Raw genomic sequence first — 17015 nt, 5'->3', positions numbered from 1 at the left:
CCCCCCCCCCCCCCCCCCCCTCTCTCCTTCTCAATAGCATTCAAAGCTACAAACACAGAAATGGCACATCCTAAGGAAAGCTCATTGTGGGACTGGCTCTACTGGCTGTAATTCTGCACCAAGGCTAAATTTCGGAAAGACTAACTTCAGAAACAGTATTAGGGGACCACTAAGGTCTATATAAAAGCATCCAAAAAGCAGCATGTCATAGGAGCTTTAAAACTTTCTATGTGCTGGTGCCCTCAATCCACCACTGCCTCTCACCTCCTCCCAGGTGTCCAGCAGCATTACATCCTCCTCGTCCAAGTCGCTCTGGGCAAAATCATCCACCTCGGTCATTCTGAACTGACCTGTCTGATTGGAGCATTCAAACAGCCGGGGACTGTGAGGAGGCTCCTCCCTCTGCAGTCTGAAACAACACAGAGCTCACACAACTGTATAATCTGCTGCTGTGTGTGTGTGTGTGTGTGTGTGTGTGTGTGTGTGTGTGTGTGTGTGTGTGTGTGTGTGTGTGTGTGTGTATAGAGAACAACAAGGCCCGGGTGAAGCAACCAAACCAGTCCGATTTCTCTTGAGATTGCTAGAATATACAAAAAAGCCTGATTCACAAGTGGGATATTGCTACTGTCTATGTGTACCTCTTGTCACTGGCATAGGGAGCCTTTCCTCCCACAGCTACCCAGAATTCAGCTGGCTCCTGGCCCTCCATCACCACCTGCTTGTCCTGCTTGGACAGCACATCAGACATCGCTCTCCCTATCACCCTCTCATCCCCGCTGCAGCCCTGGAGACAGACAGAAGCACACATTAAACAAACACAGATTTGTGTGAAAATGCAAACACAAACACAATTCCTGTTTTCATGGGAGGCTTTTTCAGCTTGTTATTGTGTTCCATAACAAAGCTTGTACCTTTCCATACCACAGGTAAATTATATGGTCTGTCTTCAGCAGGAAAACATCGTTGGTGTTGAGAGATGAGGCCCGTGCCGGCACTTCAGTGGCCTTGGAGTTCAGCTCATTAGTCCCTCTGACCTGGAAGAGCCTGGCACCTCCGTCAGGGGAGACCACGCCAGGTCGGCCTGTACCACCCTAAAGACACACACACACAAACACACATGCAGTAATACGGGAGAGACAATGTAGGATTCCCGTCTTTATGATGTCTTGATCACTTTTAAGAAATTAAACATTTTCTTATTGCAGTAATAATTCATCTAGCCTTCAGTCAAGTCTTTTTTTTTGCACTTGAGCATTTTTACTCCATCAAAAAATAAATATTCAGTGTGAAAAAATCGCACCTCAAAGATGATGAGTTTGCCTTTGAAAATAGCAAGGAAATGGCGAGGCTCCTTTCCCATGACCACCCTGACCTGGACCGGGGCTCCATTGTACTTGTTATCAATATTGACAGCCTGGAAGGCGCAAGCTGTTATCTCATCTTTAGTGGCATGACGGCCCTGGTGTAAGAATCATCAAATCAAGTTAATACAGAATAGTGTTGTTGTTGTTGTTTTTTATTCATAAGAGATGCAAAATAAAAAGGAAATATTCCTATTGTGATGATACTGACCTGCCACATGTAGAGTATGTACTGCTTCTGGTTTGATCTTTGATATGTGTACAGCACCAAGTAGCAGTCTCCTCCATAAAACTGTCCATACGTATTTGGATTTACTTCAGCCAACTCCAAGTTCTCAATGCGCCACACCTAAATATTTTGTAAATGTAAATTGTGTTAGCATTCTTTCCTCTCATGATGCAGAGCAGCTCTGTCATTGAAGATGAAGTCTGTCTCCCTTTCTGTGTTTTGTGTATTTTGTCTTCAGACAAAGTTTCCTCACCTTAACATCTCCAGAGGCATCATCCACCATGCGCTGCTGAGCTGCCAGTTCCGGACGTGCGTGGAGCTCCATCGTATCAAACTTTACTTGGTCTACCTTTGCTGTATGTTTGGTATCAAACAAGCAAATAAGACATTTCAAAAAATGCGAATTAAACACATACAAACAATATATCTAATCATGAAATTGTAAAATAACTTTGTTATATTAAAACTGCTCAAATTAAATAAAAATTAACTACAATTTACTATTTTATTGTGGAAAGAAGCAGACTAAAAATGTTGACTTCTGAAAGCTATCTGACCCAGATGTGGATTAATTAAAGGTCATGTATTGATGTTACCTAGCTTTCCCAAGCTGTAGGTGGTACCAAGACCCTGAGTTTGCCCTTTGTCTCTCCAGGATTTAAACAAGTGCTTGAACATTGCTGACTCTCCCCCCTCGGACATCACATCCACACTGGTGCTGGATGGGTAGTTCTTGGCTTTGATGTAGCCCTGGTAGAAAAGATGATAAATGATTACCATGAACCGTTATATTAAATAATAATAAAGTATGATACATAGAAAATCTGTTAAGGGAAATTTGTGTAGAGTGAGCATTGCTTCAGCCCCACTTGTTACTGTACATATGTACATTGTGCTGTTTAACTCACCACTGCCCTGTTAAGAGCTTCTTGCCGCTCTTCCTTGGAGGACTGTTTTCCTTTCCACACCATCACATTAGAGCCTCTCTGGTCCACGATGTAGCAGTCCTGACAGTGAGAGAGAAAGAAACAATGAACAATGAAACAGGGCCCATGATAACAGTCTCTAAAGAACTTGTTCAAAGGATGAAAGAGAATTACAGAGGAGTGCAACAGATCTTGCGTTAGAGGCTGCGTGGCCACTTCTTGAACCACTAGATTCCCGCTATTTTCAAAAACACTGAGGGGAAACACAAGCAAAAACAATGTTTGTATTTATTAAATGTCTGAAATGTTGATTTCATGTTGCAGCAATTATGCAACGGCCTAAGAAAAAGTCCTTACTGGTAGAGTCTGACATTGGTGTTTTGGACATGGTCAGGTTCTTCATCAGGAACGGCTTCCTTCAGCTGCCCAGTTCTTGGGCCGAGCACTGCCATCATGACTTTCATGAGCTCTGGAGAAGCCTGCTCATCGCTGCCCTCCACCAGACCAATCTGAGCTCGACCTCCTCTCTCCCTGTCCCTTATGTCCTGAGCCAACAAGACGGCCTTCAGAAAAAGGAGAGGGGAGAGAAAATATGTTTGCATGAGGTCAATGTGTGTACAAAGATCTGGCTTAAATGTTGTTTTGAGTTATTTGGCTTTGTATTGTTTTACCATTAAAATGCACTTGTTTTTATTAATCGTCACAGACTTCATAAGGAATGCAAGTTTGACTTTATTATCATTACACTGAGACTTTACCTACAAATGAATCAAAATCATACATTTGTTGCTAAACAATGCTACCTACACTTCCTAACACTTCCATTGTGAAGTTCTTGTAACTTACTTGAATACTTTTATTTGATGCTACTTCAAACTTTTACTTCACTACATTTACATGACGGCTATTGTTCTTTGCAGGTTAGGATTTACGCATGATCATGTGATCAAGAAAACATATGATCATTTTCTAAAACATAATTTGTTGTTCAGAATTTAAAATGTACTCCACCTCGACCAGCATGCTACTTACGTGTTAGTACATTCATAATATGAATACTTTTGATACCTAGAGTATATTTTGTTGCTTATACTTTTGTACTTTTATTAAAGTAAACAGTTGAATGCAAAACTTACACTATTCCTTTTACTTAAGTAACTGCCCTGAGTACTTCTTCCACATCTGCTCTTTCACAACCAATCAGAGTGAAGGATTACCTTGAGCTTCTCTCTCCTGTTGCTCTGGGGGCCGTTCCACTGCACTATGGCTTTTCCCATATCCAACAGGAATATATCTCCAGTGTTAAAGCTGTTCCATGACATCTCCACCTGTACACATGCACACAAAATTTAACAAGATGGAGACTTATAAACCTCTATACAAATGTACAGTACATGCTGTCATAAAACAAAACAAAAACATTCTGAGAAACGAATGTACGCATAGGAAAATATTATTCAAATACCACACAGACATAGCACTCCTCCACCAATTAACACCTACTTGGACAGCTATGGCAACAAGCATGCCATAATTTGTTTAAGAGGGAGTGTCAACACCCCTTGGAGCGTGGCTGCGTGAAGCCTGTGATAGCTCCAGTGGGAGGTACAGGGCAATCCTGTCATCACCCTTGTATTATACCTCTGTCGCTGTGACATGCTTCCTCCCTTTGACGTGTAGCAGTCGCAGGATGTTGTAGACATTTGTGTCAACATGTTGAAAACCTGAGGCCACTCCACCCTTCTTGTAACTGTGGAGAGATCAGCGAACATTACCAAAGTTCAAGCATCATAAAACTGAAGCACACACATGAAGGGGGGTGATTGTAAAAGCACCTGAGTGAACTCTTGTTTTGTTAATTTTGAAGTTTAACCTCAATGTTACATAACCTTGAAGCAAAAACACCACGAAAAGTCATAAGTTAATAAACTGCGAGAGACAAAATTGCTTTTCTTTGCTAAGCCTCAACAAAACAAGTTTAATTTGTGTAATAATGATTTCATGCAGAGGGATTACTGTTGTAAGCCATGTTTTAGGAAGATTACAGCACAAGTGTGTGTTTGCGTTTGTGTGAGTGTGTGTGTGTGTGTTTGTGCATGTGTGTGCGTTTGTGTGTCTCTCCCTTTCTTTATTTGCTCACCACCCCCTTCTAGGTCACACACCAACCCTTTATCAGTGACTCACATGAGGCCATTTTTGAAGTAGCTCCTGAACAGCGGTGACTCGTTACCCTGCACCTCCCTGTGCTGGACTGGACTCCCATCCAGGTGCTCGTCCAGCTTGGTGACGTAGATGGCTGCTGCACCTTGCTCATCCTGAGAGGAGGAGTTCCCTATCCAGTAGTGGATATCAGCTGACTGGCCTGAGCCCTTGCTCTGATTTATCTAGTGAAAAAACACAGAAGATCCAAGACTCACACTTGCACACACACGATCAAGGCATGTTTAAATCACGTACACCTCATTAGTGTTGTTGAGCCTCTTTGTGAAATAGCCAGCATTGCACTTACGTTAAGAACAATGTAACAGTCTCCCTCAAAAAAGTTACCAAAGCCTTGGGCTGGAACAGGCACCATCTGCATGTTCTAAATGAGAAAATAATAAAAACGTGTTTCAGGTAATGTCCACATAGACAGTAATATGATAATTGTTCAAGGGCTGACTTACATTGATGGTCCATATCTGCAGGCCTGGCTGTCTGTTGACATTTCTAAATGTGTCTTGATTGTCATCAGTCATCATTCTGCTGAACTGAAACAAACACACATGTAAAGCAAGAGACAGGGAGAATACCATTGTGTTGAACTATTCATCTTATAATAAAGAAAAATAAATGTTTACATGTGATTTATGCAAAAAGACACATTTAAGTAGATGTACAACTAAAAGTTATACAGAAACTTCCAACATATTTTTTTCCTTTTATTACAGTGATTCATTTTGAGCTACTTTAGACTTTTTTACTACTTTTCATGTGAATACTGTACTATTACTTCACCATAATGATTTGGCAACAGCTATACTTTGCAGACTAAGATCTTACATACAAAACCATGTGATGAGTTCATAAGATGTGTTGTTAAAACTGAAACCATTGAATTCATTCATTGAAGTTGAGTTCTACCTCAACCAACTACAACAAAAAATGTTTCTTTCAAATTAATATTTAACAATAACTTCAACAGGGGCCCTATTTCTGCATTAGCAAGTACTTTTGATACTTTGTTTTTCTTCTAATACTTCTAAATGTTTACCATAATTAAGTACATCAAGCAGATACAAAAAAACATTAGCATTCATTTGGAGTCATGCTTCTGGCCAATAGTCCAATCCTCACTTTTTTTTAGCTCTGTTTAGGTCGCCACCAACTCCTGAGGGAAATATTGTCTCTTTAGCTGCTAAAGGCTCCACTATGTTCAGTCATGTAACTTTGTATGCTGTTTGGTGCTGGGCAGGTAGCGTATAGCTGTTTTTTTTTTTTGCATTTCCGCTAAAGAAAAAGGGTACCTGCTGTGAAAATGAATCAAAACAAGAAAGTTGGGAGTGAAAACCAAAACAATGACCTGAGAAATGCTCAGTAAAGATGAAGGAAACTACTTTGAGAAGATTTGAACGCTTCTACCACTACTGCTTATGGTCTAACAGTATTAAGCATGTGTTAGAACCTTAAACAGCATATTATAAAACACATATTGAAGCGCAACTCCTCCCAAGTACTTTAACAGAAAAATATTGCATTTTTGAAGCCTCCTCCTCATCCCTCATCCTCTGAGTTCACTATCTTTTCACTGGAAACAGATTTTTGAAAAAGTGACAAGTGAACCATTTCAGAAGATTGGATCTCTGACAGCGAAACACTTCTAATCCCCGTAATGACTGTCAGCTTGCCGCCATGGCAACATGCAAGTTCTGCAATCAGTGGTGCTTAAACAGCCTCTTGACTGAGATATCAGAAACAACAGCACTGATAAGCAAACACATTGTATCACAAGCTGAGCCGAGAATGTAGGCTTAGCGGTGACACGCTGTGTGGAAACAGACTCGGTGGGATGCTGCGGGCAACATATCACAAAAGCAAATGCAGGGTCCACGCATGATTGATGTGATTGGCAAAAAAGCTGGGGGAGCTGTGGTTGCAGTCAATCTCAAGGGAAATAACCCAGCTATAATTCAATGGCTCATACACCAGTTTAATCTTTTCTACAGGTGTAGGAATAAAAGTTCTGGCTGGGCAGTGATTGATGGATTGGGTGGTGTAAGGTAAGGTGAGAAAGTTGTACTTTACCAGGATGTCAACCACACCCTTTATTAATATTATCAAGGCTCACAGGTTATCAGATAAAAAGAGGTGACACAGAACAAACAGAAAAAAAGGGTTGAGATTTAAATAACGTTACAGGCTTTGGGCTTAACATTTTTGCTGTGTCTTACGTATAATACATAAAGAGTTGAAGTTCTGTAAATTGTAGCCACAGCCAAATGTAACAATTATGGGAGAGCTAAGTTAACGCTAAATGCTAAAGCATAGTGTTACAGTGGCCAGAGTTGCTAACATTAGTCACCATAATCTGTGTCCAAGTGGGGTTGTAGCAGCTTCACTCCTGAGCGTACTAAATTAAGCAAGGGTGTGTCACTTCGACAATGACTGCAGCGGCGGGGATCGAACCGCCAACCTTCCGATTGGCAGGCAACCACTCTACCACTGAGCCACAGCCGCCTCATTTCATCCTTGCACCGTAGTGAAGGATAAAATGTGCTGTCGTAATCATGCCTTATGTATAATTTTGTATTAACAGTCCGGCTTTTTTAGTGCTGTTCTGCCATTGTTTGTATGTATGTTTAAAAAAACGATTTATAATGAAAAAACATTTGTAATAGTAACATTTATGTCCAATGTTATTTATGGTCCCATTCAAATGAATAAAATAATTATTCAAATGTTTACAAAGTTTGGAAATGTTACATTATTAAAATTTTAGAAAGAATGAAAACCATTCATCATCGAATTCCTCATTGACTGAATCAAACATCTATTGACCATGTATTATCTATGAGTAGAGGCCGCACCCATGGCTACTGCACATATCAAACTGTAACTAGAATCACAGTTTCCCACAGTAGCACATAGTTTTTATTATTTGAATTAACTATACATTTGGAGAGCAGGATTCTATTCTTAGCTTTTTAGGTTATTTGTGAGGAAATAACCACAAGTTAGTTTATTATCTCAATTTTGTTAATAATTTCCTGCATGAACTTTAAAAAAAAATTCTGGGTGGGGAATTCATTAATAATTTTGATTTGTTGACTTTATTACTTGACTAGGTGGCGGCGTTTTCTTTTTGCCAGATATGGCTGTCGTGGCAACTCTGTTGTGAAGAAAAAACAACCATTGTGTTCTGCAACCAGATGTATTCAAAATATATGAAAACAAATATTTCCTGAAAAGATCAATTGAAGACAAGCATTACATCCATTACTGTGACAGGAAAGACGGGTTACACTTCAATTAACCTGCGGTGTGCATTGACTAGGCATCAACAATAAGCTTTGTTAATGCTCTGAATACCTGCTATTCTATTTGATAGGACACAATGTAGGATTAAAAGCAGCGTTTGAAAGATTTTCTTCAACAAATATGATAATAAAGATCTTATTCAATGCAAACCGCTTTGATTCATGTAAAGGTAGCCGAATCTATGAAGAGATTAAAAACCAAAAGCCAAAAAACAATCTAGTGATATATGTCACCAAAATAAAAGTATGGATCATACCTTATGTTGTGTCTGGCGGAGCGAAGTCCTCGATGTCTCCTAGAAGTTGTGGAGGTAGATTAGTAAATTATAGTCTTCTTGCAATAAAGTACCACTGGATTTCCCTCCTGTGTACAATCTGGAGTGTGTGGGGCAGAGAAGGCTGGGTGTAGGATATTTGTCTCCACACCCTGGTTTGAACACACCTGCAATTTCCTGCCTCAATATTTACACTGTAACCACTTTAAATACGCCTCTTCCTACATTGTTTTCCAGCCCCTTCTAAAAAAAAAGAGGAAAAAAAGTGTTCAGAAGTGGAGATTCTGGCTTGGTTTAAGGATGAATTAAGGAGCTACACTTGCGAAATGTAGCCCAAAGTCAAGGCTTGAAGAAATCATCCTTAACTGAAGTGAGATATAATTGTTGTTAATTGCTAACCCTGATTGTGCTTCAAGTAGCCAGCCAGAGTTGTGTTTATGTTCGGCTGAGCCCATAGCAGCACAGCGGGCATTACAGGGGCCACTTGACACCAATTATTCATTCTACAACTGTTACATCTAGCTGATGGGGGAATTGGACTCAAGGAGCTCCGAGTGGTATTGGAAAGGAATCAAAAGGCTTTCTGTGGCTGAGTCTCTCATTCTGTGCCTACTCACAGGAATGGAAAGCTTGACATTATTGAAGGTTTACAGCTCTGATCTCCCAAAAGAGGAAGTATTGGCAGCTTGTGTTTACATTTGTTTGCTAAATGTGGAGATGTATTAACATGCTGTATTCAATGTGATTTGCACACTTTCTTTTGAAGTATTAAGACAAGAAGAGTCTTTACAGAGGTGGATGTTAATCCATACTCCCAACACTGAATTGTAAGGAAATATGCTAGAGGAATTAATTATGGGTGAGTTGTTTTTACAGCGAAGGATAACCTTGAAACTGACAAATCACAAAACCAAGGCTCTGGTACCAAAAGCATAAAACCCTGCTTCTGCTGTCATTCCAAATATCCCAAACTGTGTAAACAATCTGTAAACATCTTCTGTTGCACGTAGCAGTCAGTGCCTGAATCATGGATGAGGCTCCCAGCTGTTTTCTGTTTAGGGATCCATCTATTACACTTGTCTTTGTCTTATATAGTTCACACAATCCCTGCCAGAAAATCTGAAAAACAAATTGTTACCTAACTAACCTGGTTTTCTTGCTAACAAACAGCTTCAATTCAACAGGCTGAATGATTTTCTTACCTTTGACCACAGCTTTTCATGCTTGGATTCAATTCTGGGCTCCATTATGACAATGTGATCATTTCAACAACGTGTTAAACGTCAGTCCGCACGTAGCTGAGAGACAAGTGGAAGATTAACAGAAAAAGGTCTCTGCAAGAGTTCTTGAGGCTTGAACAGTATGCCCTGTAATGCCTAATCCACTGTTGCAGTTAAAGCGGCTTCAGTTAAAGTGGCTGCTACGTAAGCGGAAGCTAAAAGTTCACATCAAGATATCACATGAAGCTTAGCTCCTCTTGGTTGCACATTAACCAGTTTATATCCATATTATTAATGTAGTTGTTGAACCTAGCAGACAAGTGTCCTTTTAAATGCTGCGTGTGTGACGAAGCATATTGCACTTTTAGGATGTTATTTAACTCAAATAGTCAATGTCAAACAGTTGCTTATTACCATTTGGACCTGACGAATGCAAATCCAATATTCTCTTTTCACTCTGCTTTTGGTCTCCTCCAACTCCTGGTGGAAATATCTGGCTTTTTATCTGCTTAATGGTCCCTTACATTGAACAGCTAGAGACTTACTTTTTCTGTCTACTGTTTGGTGCTGAACTGGCAGCGTACATTTGGTTTATTAGTGTTTTTTTGTTGTTGTTTTTTTTACTGAAAACATCTGAGACATACAGTCTCAGTGATAGCAGTCAGGTGATAATTTTCAGCGGGTTTGTCATTAAAGGTGCCTCATTTCATGTTACATAAAAATTAAATATAGCAGCTTTAAGGTCTGTTTAATACACCATGGCACAAACTGACAGTGTGCAAACCTGCAACTTTAATAATGTTGTACAGTCCAATGGCAACAGCAGTCTACAATGCACCCAACCCCCTTTACCCCAATAAATAGAATTTTATTTAATGTAATCCAAGGTAATTATTATCTTTCTCAAAAGTTTAACATTTATTGGTGGACATAATGTCATCACAAAGGTTTCTTTTCTTTTTTTCAACAATAAAGTGGGGTTTCAATGTCTTTAAGGGTTATCCATTTACAGTCACTATCAATGATCAAATGATGTCAATCAGTTTTAAATCACATTGAATTGTAAAGATTGTAGAAATCTTTGGTAAATTTAACAATTCATTGTTGCTTAATTCAAAAGCAAAGTACCAACCAGGTCTAAGAGGCTAGTTGGATAGATTTCTAGAAATTATTCTTTTCTGTTTTCTCAGATTAAGTGACAATTACCAAAGACTTACTTCCAACTTTAAGGATGTAGTTAATACGCATTTGGAGATTTGAGTAAATATGCAGCATAAAAATGTGCACCCCATAACCCGACACAACAAAACCAGCACAGTAATGAAGGCACTTCATTCTGTAAGAGAAGATAAATCACAGTTGTTTAAATAAAAGGTCAGACGAGATATAACAGCCTGCATAGCACAGCTCAACACAAGATAACAGAAAGGTCACCCATTCTCGAAAAAAAAAAACTCTTTGTCCGGATTATTTTTGGTAATTAAAATATTACTTGATAGAATAGTAAAACCTCCGCTCTCTGATAGAAAAATTACTTCATGTATGTCTTGCTTAGAAACATATAGTATGTACATACAGTAATATCATATTTTGTCAGTCAGAGTCCTGTACAAAGAGTCCAGGAATCCAGAGATGGTAAGAATCCATACAGTTGTCTCTAGATTTCATCATGACCGGAGCGTTTGCCTGAGGTCCTCAGATCGGGATCCACAGGTGGGACTCCCAGCGCCGGTTGCAGGACGGGAGCCGGGCTGAAGGGCCGTGGCAGCCAGGTGAGGCCTCCGAGCAGCGGAGCCAAGGCAGGAAGGACCAGCTGGAGCTGCCGTCTGCTACCTGTTCCTCAGGCTCTGTAACAGATTGTAAACATCCTCCTCCCTACTGAGACCCTCAAACAGAGGAATCAGGTCCAGCAGCTCGGTGTCGGTCATGTCTTCAAACCAGGACTGCACTGGGACCTGTGGAGAGAGCGGGAACCGAAAAGACAGATTTCATTTTCTTTGCAGCCAGAAAATACAGATGACAGTCGATGCTAAAGTGCTGCATTACAGGTGTAGAGATGGTGCAAGTTTTGTGTAAATAATTAATGGGGGAAATGCATCAAAGGCATGAAGAGTGGCAGCAGCTCTACTAAGCAACTTCCTCTACCTCTACTGAGAAAAAAATCTCATAATAATGAAAACACTGCCTCTGGCTCAACGCTGTTTCTAAAACAACAAAGCCGATTAAAACTGACAATGCCTAGGAAGTATAATCATTTACCATCATTAGTAACTTTATAACTAACTTATTTTTGTTTTAACAGTGTATTTTTGACCCCATTTTTAGTCAGCATTTGTGAGTTTTAAAACCACACCATAATACATAAAAGTGTCATTGTTGCTTCCATTTATAAATGCAGATCACCTTAAAGATCTGTCAGAAATGTTCATTGTTTAGACGTCAACAGGAGTTGATATTCTTAAGACTTCTGCAACTCTTGCAACTAAAGCGTGGACAAAAGGAGTAACATTCCTGGCTCAAACACTTAAAAAAAAAATAAAGACTCTTGGATAATATATTTCTATATACCCCTAAAAAGTGGCATTTTTTCCCCAGGTACCTAAACATAACATCCAGTCTTACTTTACTTGTTTACATACTGTATGTAAAAACAACACAGAGAATGTTGCATGAACAGAGGATGCCACAAGTCCAGGATATGTGAGGTTTTAGGTCTGACGTACTGCATTCTCAGGGTGGAAGATGTAGGAGGCAGGTGAGTTGTCTATGATGATGACTTTACTGAGCTCTCGGCCCAGCCGGCTGAGGTCTTTGACGTAGTTTCCTCTGTGGAAAACACAGGATTCCCTGAAGAGCCGGGCCCGAAACACCCCCCACTGGTCCAGCAGGTCTGCCACAGGGTCAGCGTACTGAACGAACCAAAAAGCCATCTAGGTTAATACGGTCTGTGTGAAGCGGCATCACTGTGACAGTCATCTTAAATGTTAAAACGTGAAAAAAACCTTTGCTAAGCTCGCTGTGAAGAGGACGCATTCAAAGAGCTCCCCCATCTTCTGGAGAAACTCGTCCACATGGGGCCTCTTCAGCACGTACACCTGAAAAAAAGACAGTAAATAAAAAGTTAGGGTTAGAATACACCTCTGTTGTTGCACTGTCGATTTTAGGCTGTCCGTTTCACTAAAAACCACACCGACTTTACTGATTAGTTGGATTACTGTTCTGTAAGGAGCTGTCATTTTATTATAATTCAGATAAAATGCAATGTGTAACAGATGTCTTTACAGGTGAAATTCAAAGTCCACACATACATAATTCAATCTTGAATGTAATTATACATATCACATGCTTTTATTCTACAAACGCTCCGTTATCCTGTAAAAGAAAATGTGTGTTACATCCATATTTGAAAGCCAATAGGAGACTTTGAAAGTAAAATACATGCAGTTATCTAACCTGGGCCCGGGAGGATTACGCATGTTCAAGCCCTTCACAACAACAGGCATTACTTTGTGACCATATTTGCCATTTCTGCTCGTCTTTGTGCTCTTCAGCAGGTCTTCAGTGGTTAGTTGCTGCCCCCAAGTGCAAGTAATCAAGCATAGGCCAAGACAGATACAGAAAGCCTATCCTGGATTACTTGAACCAGGTCACAGCTACAGTCTCGCTGCCTCTGCTTCAAACAGGAGGCAGAAAGAAAACCTTTATCCAGACGCAAAAGCCTCGTCACAATGCAGGTGAAAAGGTTGCCTCTGTTTCCTCTGTCATTTCTCTCTCAAACATTTCTTCTGCTGCTCACTAAACAGTATCTTCAACATGCTTTTGCGACATTTGTTTACCAGGTGACACAGGCATGTCACAGCCTATCTATCATTACACCGGGAGAAAAGACAAAGTGAATTAAATGAATTCAGTGAGCTGTCCCACTTTTGACGTAGCTGAGAGATAACAGAGAATAATAAATACTAAAAGGAAAGGAAATGGAGTTGCAGCTTCCAGGGGAGATCTTATAAATGAATATCATTTTATTCAAGCCTACTCCTGGAAGAACTCTTTATCAGTGCAACAGTACCTGATGAACAGTCCCATCAATCTCCACTGGAACGATGAAGTCTGCATTGCTGATGGGCTGGGGGAAGACAAAAAAAAGAATAAGAAAGGATGTAAAACTTGTGGTGTGTTGGCTCAAAACAGCACAATCTGACAAGGCAGCAGCTAAACCACATGCCCACATTTGTGGTTATAGAGAAAGGTAAAATACTCCCATAAGGCGCCCCAGGCAAACTAGGAAGGTTTTAAGCATACTGTAGTTCCTTCTGCTCCAGCACTCTGTGTCTTAATGTTAAATAAAAACCAGAAGTGAGACTCTGGGGAGAACCCTGGGAGCTCAACAAGATGACAGAAGAGAACAAGGACAGGAGTGCTGACTTGTGTCATCTATAAAAACAAGAAAGAGGAGAGGTGCACGGGGTGGAGGAAGATAGACGCCGGAGGGCAGTAGGTGGAAGACAAGTGGAGGGCGTAAAGACGAGGATGAAAGGATTAGGTGGGAGACACGGCGGTGTGATTTAAGAAAAGGGAAAGGAAAGGAAATAGGTGATATAAAAAAAAGTGAGTTTTAAGAAGCACAAAGAAAGCTTTTCCGTCTGTCACCTGTTTGGAAGGTTAGTTATAGACACAAAAATGAATAGAGGATGAAAGAAAAAAGAATACAGGAAAATCCACAACATCATTATTAATTGGTAAGGTAATGCTTGAGATGACTTTATATCCTAAAAAACTAGTCATTGTCTATTTTTAATTGACACAATTCTACTATACAAAGTCAGCTTTAAGCAGTATAAACATTTTAGGATGAGTCTTCTTTGTAAAAGAATAGATTAAACCAAATGTTGAAGCTAGGCTACTTAGCTTTTAGAATGACTTGTTTATATGGTGCTAGCTTATTTTCTGTCTTTATTAGATTTATTAGAATACAATTTCATGCGACAAATCAAATAAATTGATGGATGCTTTATTAATATGGTTTAACAACTTTTAATTGCTGAGATATTGTAGCATCTGGATGTTTTTCAATAACAGGAAACAGGTCAGAAAAACTAACTAACTGAGCTAAAATCTAGTTACTGCAGTTTTTTTGTTTACCTTTCTTTTACATTAACTGCAAATTTGACATATTGTATGTCATGGCTTGATCATTTTTACAAGGCAAAAATATTTTTCATCTTAAGTCAGCTTATTTAACATTCAATAAAATATAGAAAGTCAGACTCAAGGGGTAGCACTTTAAAGAAAAAGTGTGAATGTGTAGTGTTGAGATGAAGACATGAATGGCAGCACTATATTGGCTTAATTAGTGTGAAGAAGAGTCAGAGACGAAAAGTAACGTCTTTAAAAATAGAGTCGTGAAAGATAGTGACAGTGAGGTGAACACAAAGGATAGCACTAACATTGACTATTTAGTGTGAAAGGTAGTCTCAAGTTTACAGAGAAAGTCAGATAATTAATACAGAGAAAGTCAGATAATTAATACAGATAAAGTCAGATAATTAATACAGAGAAAGTCAGATAATTAATACAGAGAAAGTCAGATAATTAATACAGAGAAAGTCAGATAATTAATACAGAGAAAGTCAGAGAAAGTCAGATAATTAATACAGAGAAAGTCTGATAATTAATACGGAGAAAGTCCAAGAAAGTCAGATAATACAAGAGAAAGTCACTCCTATTTTGTTTTTAACTGTCTATTCATGTGTTTTATCGGTTTTTGATGCTTATGATTTTTAACTGTTTGTACTTGTGTTTTATCGTTTAACTGATTTTTTGTAAAGCACTTTGAATTGCCCTGTTGCTGAAATGTGTTATACAAATAAAGCTGCCTTGCCTTCATAGGCATTATATAATCATTTAATACATGCTTCATAACACACTATAAGGTAATTGTAAGTGGATATAACTGACTAATTAATTATCTATAACATTAATAGAGGCTGCTGTAAAAACAGATCGCTCAATAAATTACAATTTAGTAAAACACAGTTCTAATAATAGATACAAAACTTCATAATGTGAATGGCTGTGTATTGTGTTAAAAACCATGTATTAAATGGCTCTTTACTGCTTATAAATGTTAAACAGGGAGACCTAAAGTAAAGTGTAATAGGATTTTCACTCAGCCATGCTCAAATAGAAACCTACCCACATTTCTTATGATTGTAGTGTGATTCAATGCTTCAAAGCTACAGTTAGCAGGTACAGTCCAATGCCACCCAGCAGAGGGGGTGTTTGCTGTAGGAATACTAAATGCAGCGTGTTGACCTTCCACATGTCACCTGTTTAATCTGTCTAATATGATCATTATGGTGGCGACAGAGGAACAATAGACCTACTATACCAGAGACGTTTGGCGATGCAAGAGTGACTTAATACAAAATCAAAGATCCAGACAGATGACAGACAGATGTGAGTGCTTCTATGGATCCATTTTGTAATTCAGCTCGGGTCAATGTTTCCCCAGAAAACATAAAGACTGCAGCTTTGATTGTCTAATTACAGAACCAGTAATGAGCAAAACCAGCGACAGGCATTAGTCCAACTTTCACAAAGAGAAAAGAGAAAGAGGAGAGAGAGAGACACAGATGGAGGAAGACATGCAGATAGACTTGTCCTCTGCTTATTGCTCTTCTGCTGAATCACTCCATCATCTGAAGACTGAACACATAACAGCTGCTCAATAATGAGCCGGATCCGAGACGGCGAGCGATATTGGGAATGGAGGAGGCTATATGTGTGAGAGAAACGGAGGGAGAGGGGTGAAGTAAACAGGGACAAAGAAGAGTGTTTGTTTCATGGATCTCTGCTGAACCTGTGTTGACCTCAACAGACTTGGCAGGAGGGAACTTCTTCTGGATTGTTTCAACTGTGGATCCCTGTCTGACTATGGTCCACCTTTTCCTTTACATGCACAATAATCATTTGGTACTGTATGATTGTCCGAAGTTGCCTCCTAAAACATGTCTTATTGCTGTACATCATACAAGAATTTGGAATGAGAATTTTAACAATCACGGATGGGTGTAATGTTATGGTGTCCACATACCTTTGGCCATATACTGTGTTTTGACTATTTTTTATTTTATTTTTCTCATAATGTTTCTGTAAGGCACGTTGCAACATTGATGTTACATAAATAAGCTTTACTATTATTATCATATACAGTATATCCTGTCAGTCATTCTTACATATCGAGGACAGACTGGAGCTAATCCTGGAACAGGCCCAGGAATTATCTTTTCATCCCAGATACAGGATAAAGTGTACAGTATGTGATGTATTATGTAACATTTCTTTTTTAGTCTGTGTCCATCTGTCAGTTATGGCCATTTTTTCTCTCTTATTCCTATGGTGACTTGTATATTCTATAATTAAAGTGCTTCACATGTTGATACTTCACTTCTAGAAATAAATAATCAACAGGAAATCCTGCAGGCT

The 17015-nt window shown here is 39.3% G+C and overlaps 3 protein-coding genes across 6 annotated transcripts in view; 1 reads left to right on the top strand and 2 right to left on the bottom strand.

The window, feature by feature from the left end:
• vill (villin-like) overlaps positions 1 to 9725 on the bottom strand; it is a 14321-nt gene extending 4596 nt beyond the window's left edge. For both annotated transcript variants that reach the window (XM_034861650.1, XM_034861651.1), the window contains exons 1-17: positions 9510 to 9725; positions 8290 to 8328; positions 5183 to 5266; positions 5026 to 5100; positions 4701 to 4900; positions 4158 to 4266; positions 3734 to 3844; positions 2874 to 3079; positions 2691 to 2769; positions 2499 to 2597; positions 2187 to 2340; positions 1844 to 1944; positions 1573 to 1710; positions 1301 to 1459; positions 912 to 1091; positions 639 to 784; positions 265 to 409 (exon numbers count right to left, since the gene is read on the bottom strand). In XM_034861650.1, coding sequence (XP_034717541.1) covers positions 265 to 409; positions 639 to 784; positions 912 to 1091; positions 1301 to 1459; positions 1573 to 1710; positions 1844 to 1944; positions 2187 to 2340; positions 2499 to 2597; positions 2691 to 2769; positions 2874 to 3079; positions 3734 to 3844; positions 4158 to 4266; positions 4701 to 4900; positions 5026 to 5100; positions 5183 to 5266; positions 8290 to 8328; positions 9510 to 9554 — 2070 coding nt within the window. In that variant the 5' untranslated portion in view covers positions 9555 to 9725. The remainder of the gene's footprint in view (positions 1 to 264; positions 410 to 638; positions 785 to 911; positions 1092 to 1300; positions 1460 to 1572; positions 1711 to 1843; positions 1945 to 2186; positions 2341 to 2498; positions 2598 to 2690; positions 2770 to 2873; positions 3080 to 3733; positions 3845 to 4157; positions 4267 to 4700; positions 4901 to 5025; positions 5101 to 5182; positions 5267 to 8289; positions 8329 to 9509) is intronic.
• plcd1a (phospholipase C, delta 1a) overlaps positions 1 to 12814 on the top strand; it is a 32538-nt gene extending 19724 nt beyond the window's left edge. The window contains exon 16 of the transcript XR_004655193.1: positions 12800 to 12814. The gene's annotated coding sequence lies outside the window, so the exon portion shown is untranslated. The remainder of the gene's footprint in view (positions 1 to 12799) is intronic.
• ctdspla (CTD (carboxy-terminal domain, RNA polymerase II, polypeptide A) small phosphatase-like a) overlaps positions 10297 to 17015 on the bottom strand; it is a 30311-nt gene continuing 23592 nt past the window's right edge. For all 3 annotated transcript variants that reach the window (XM_034861678.1, XM_034861679.1, XM_034861680.1), the window contains 4 exons: positions 13597 to 13653; positions 12530 to 12622; positions 12251 to 12436; positions 10297 to 11482 (listed from right to left, as the gene is read on the bottom strand). In XM_034861678.1, coding sequence (XP_034717569.1) covers positions 11357 to 11482; positions 12251 to 12436; positions 12530 to 12622; positions 13597 to 13653 — 462 coding nt within the window. In that variant the 3' untranslated portion in view covers positions 10297 to 11356. The remainder of the gene's footprint in view (positions 11483 to 12250; positions 12437 to 12529; positions 12623 to 13596; positions 13654 to 17015) is intronic.

The sequence above is a fragment of the Etheostoma cragini genome, chromosome 22, assembly GCF_013103735.1.
Source record: "Etheostoma cragini isolate CJK2018 chromosome 22, CSU_Ecrag_1.0, whole genome shotgun sequence".
Taxonomy (NCBI): Eukaryota; Metazoa; Chordata; class Actinopteri; order Perciformes; family Percidae; genus Etheostoma; species Etheostoma cragini.
The sequence above is the reverse complement of the archived record's forward strand: the minus strand, read 5'-3'. Positions and strand labels throughout refer to the sequence as shown.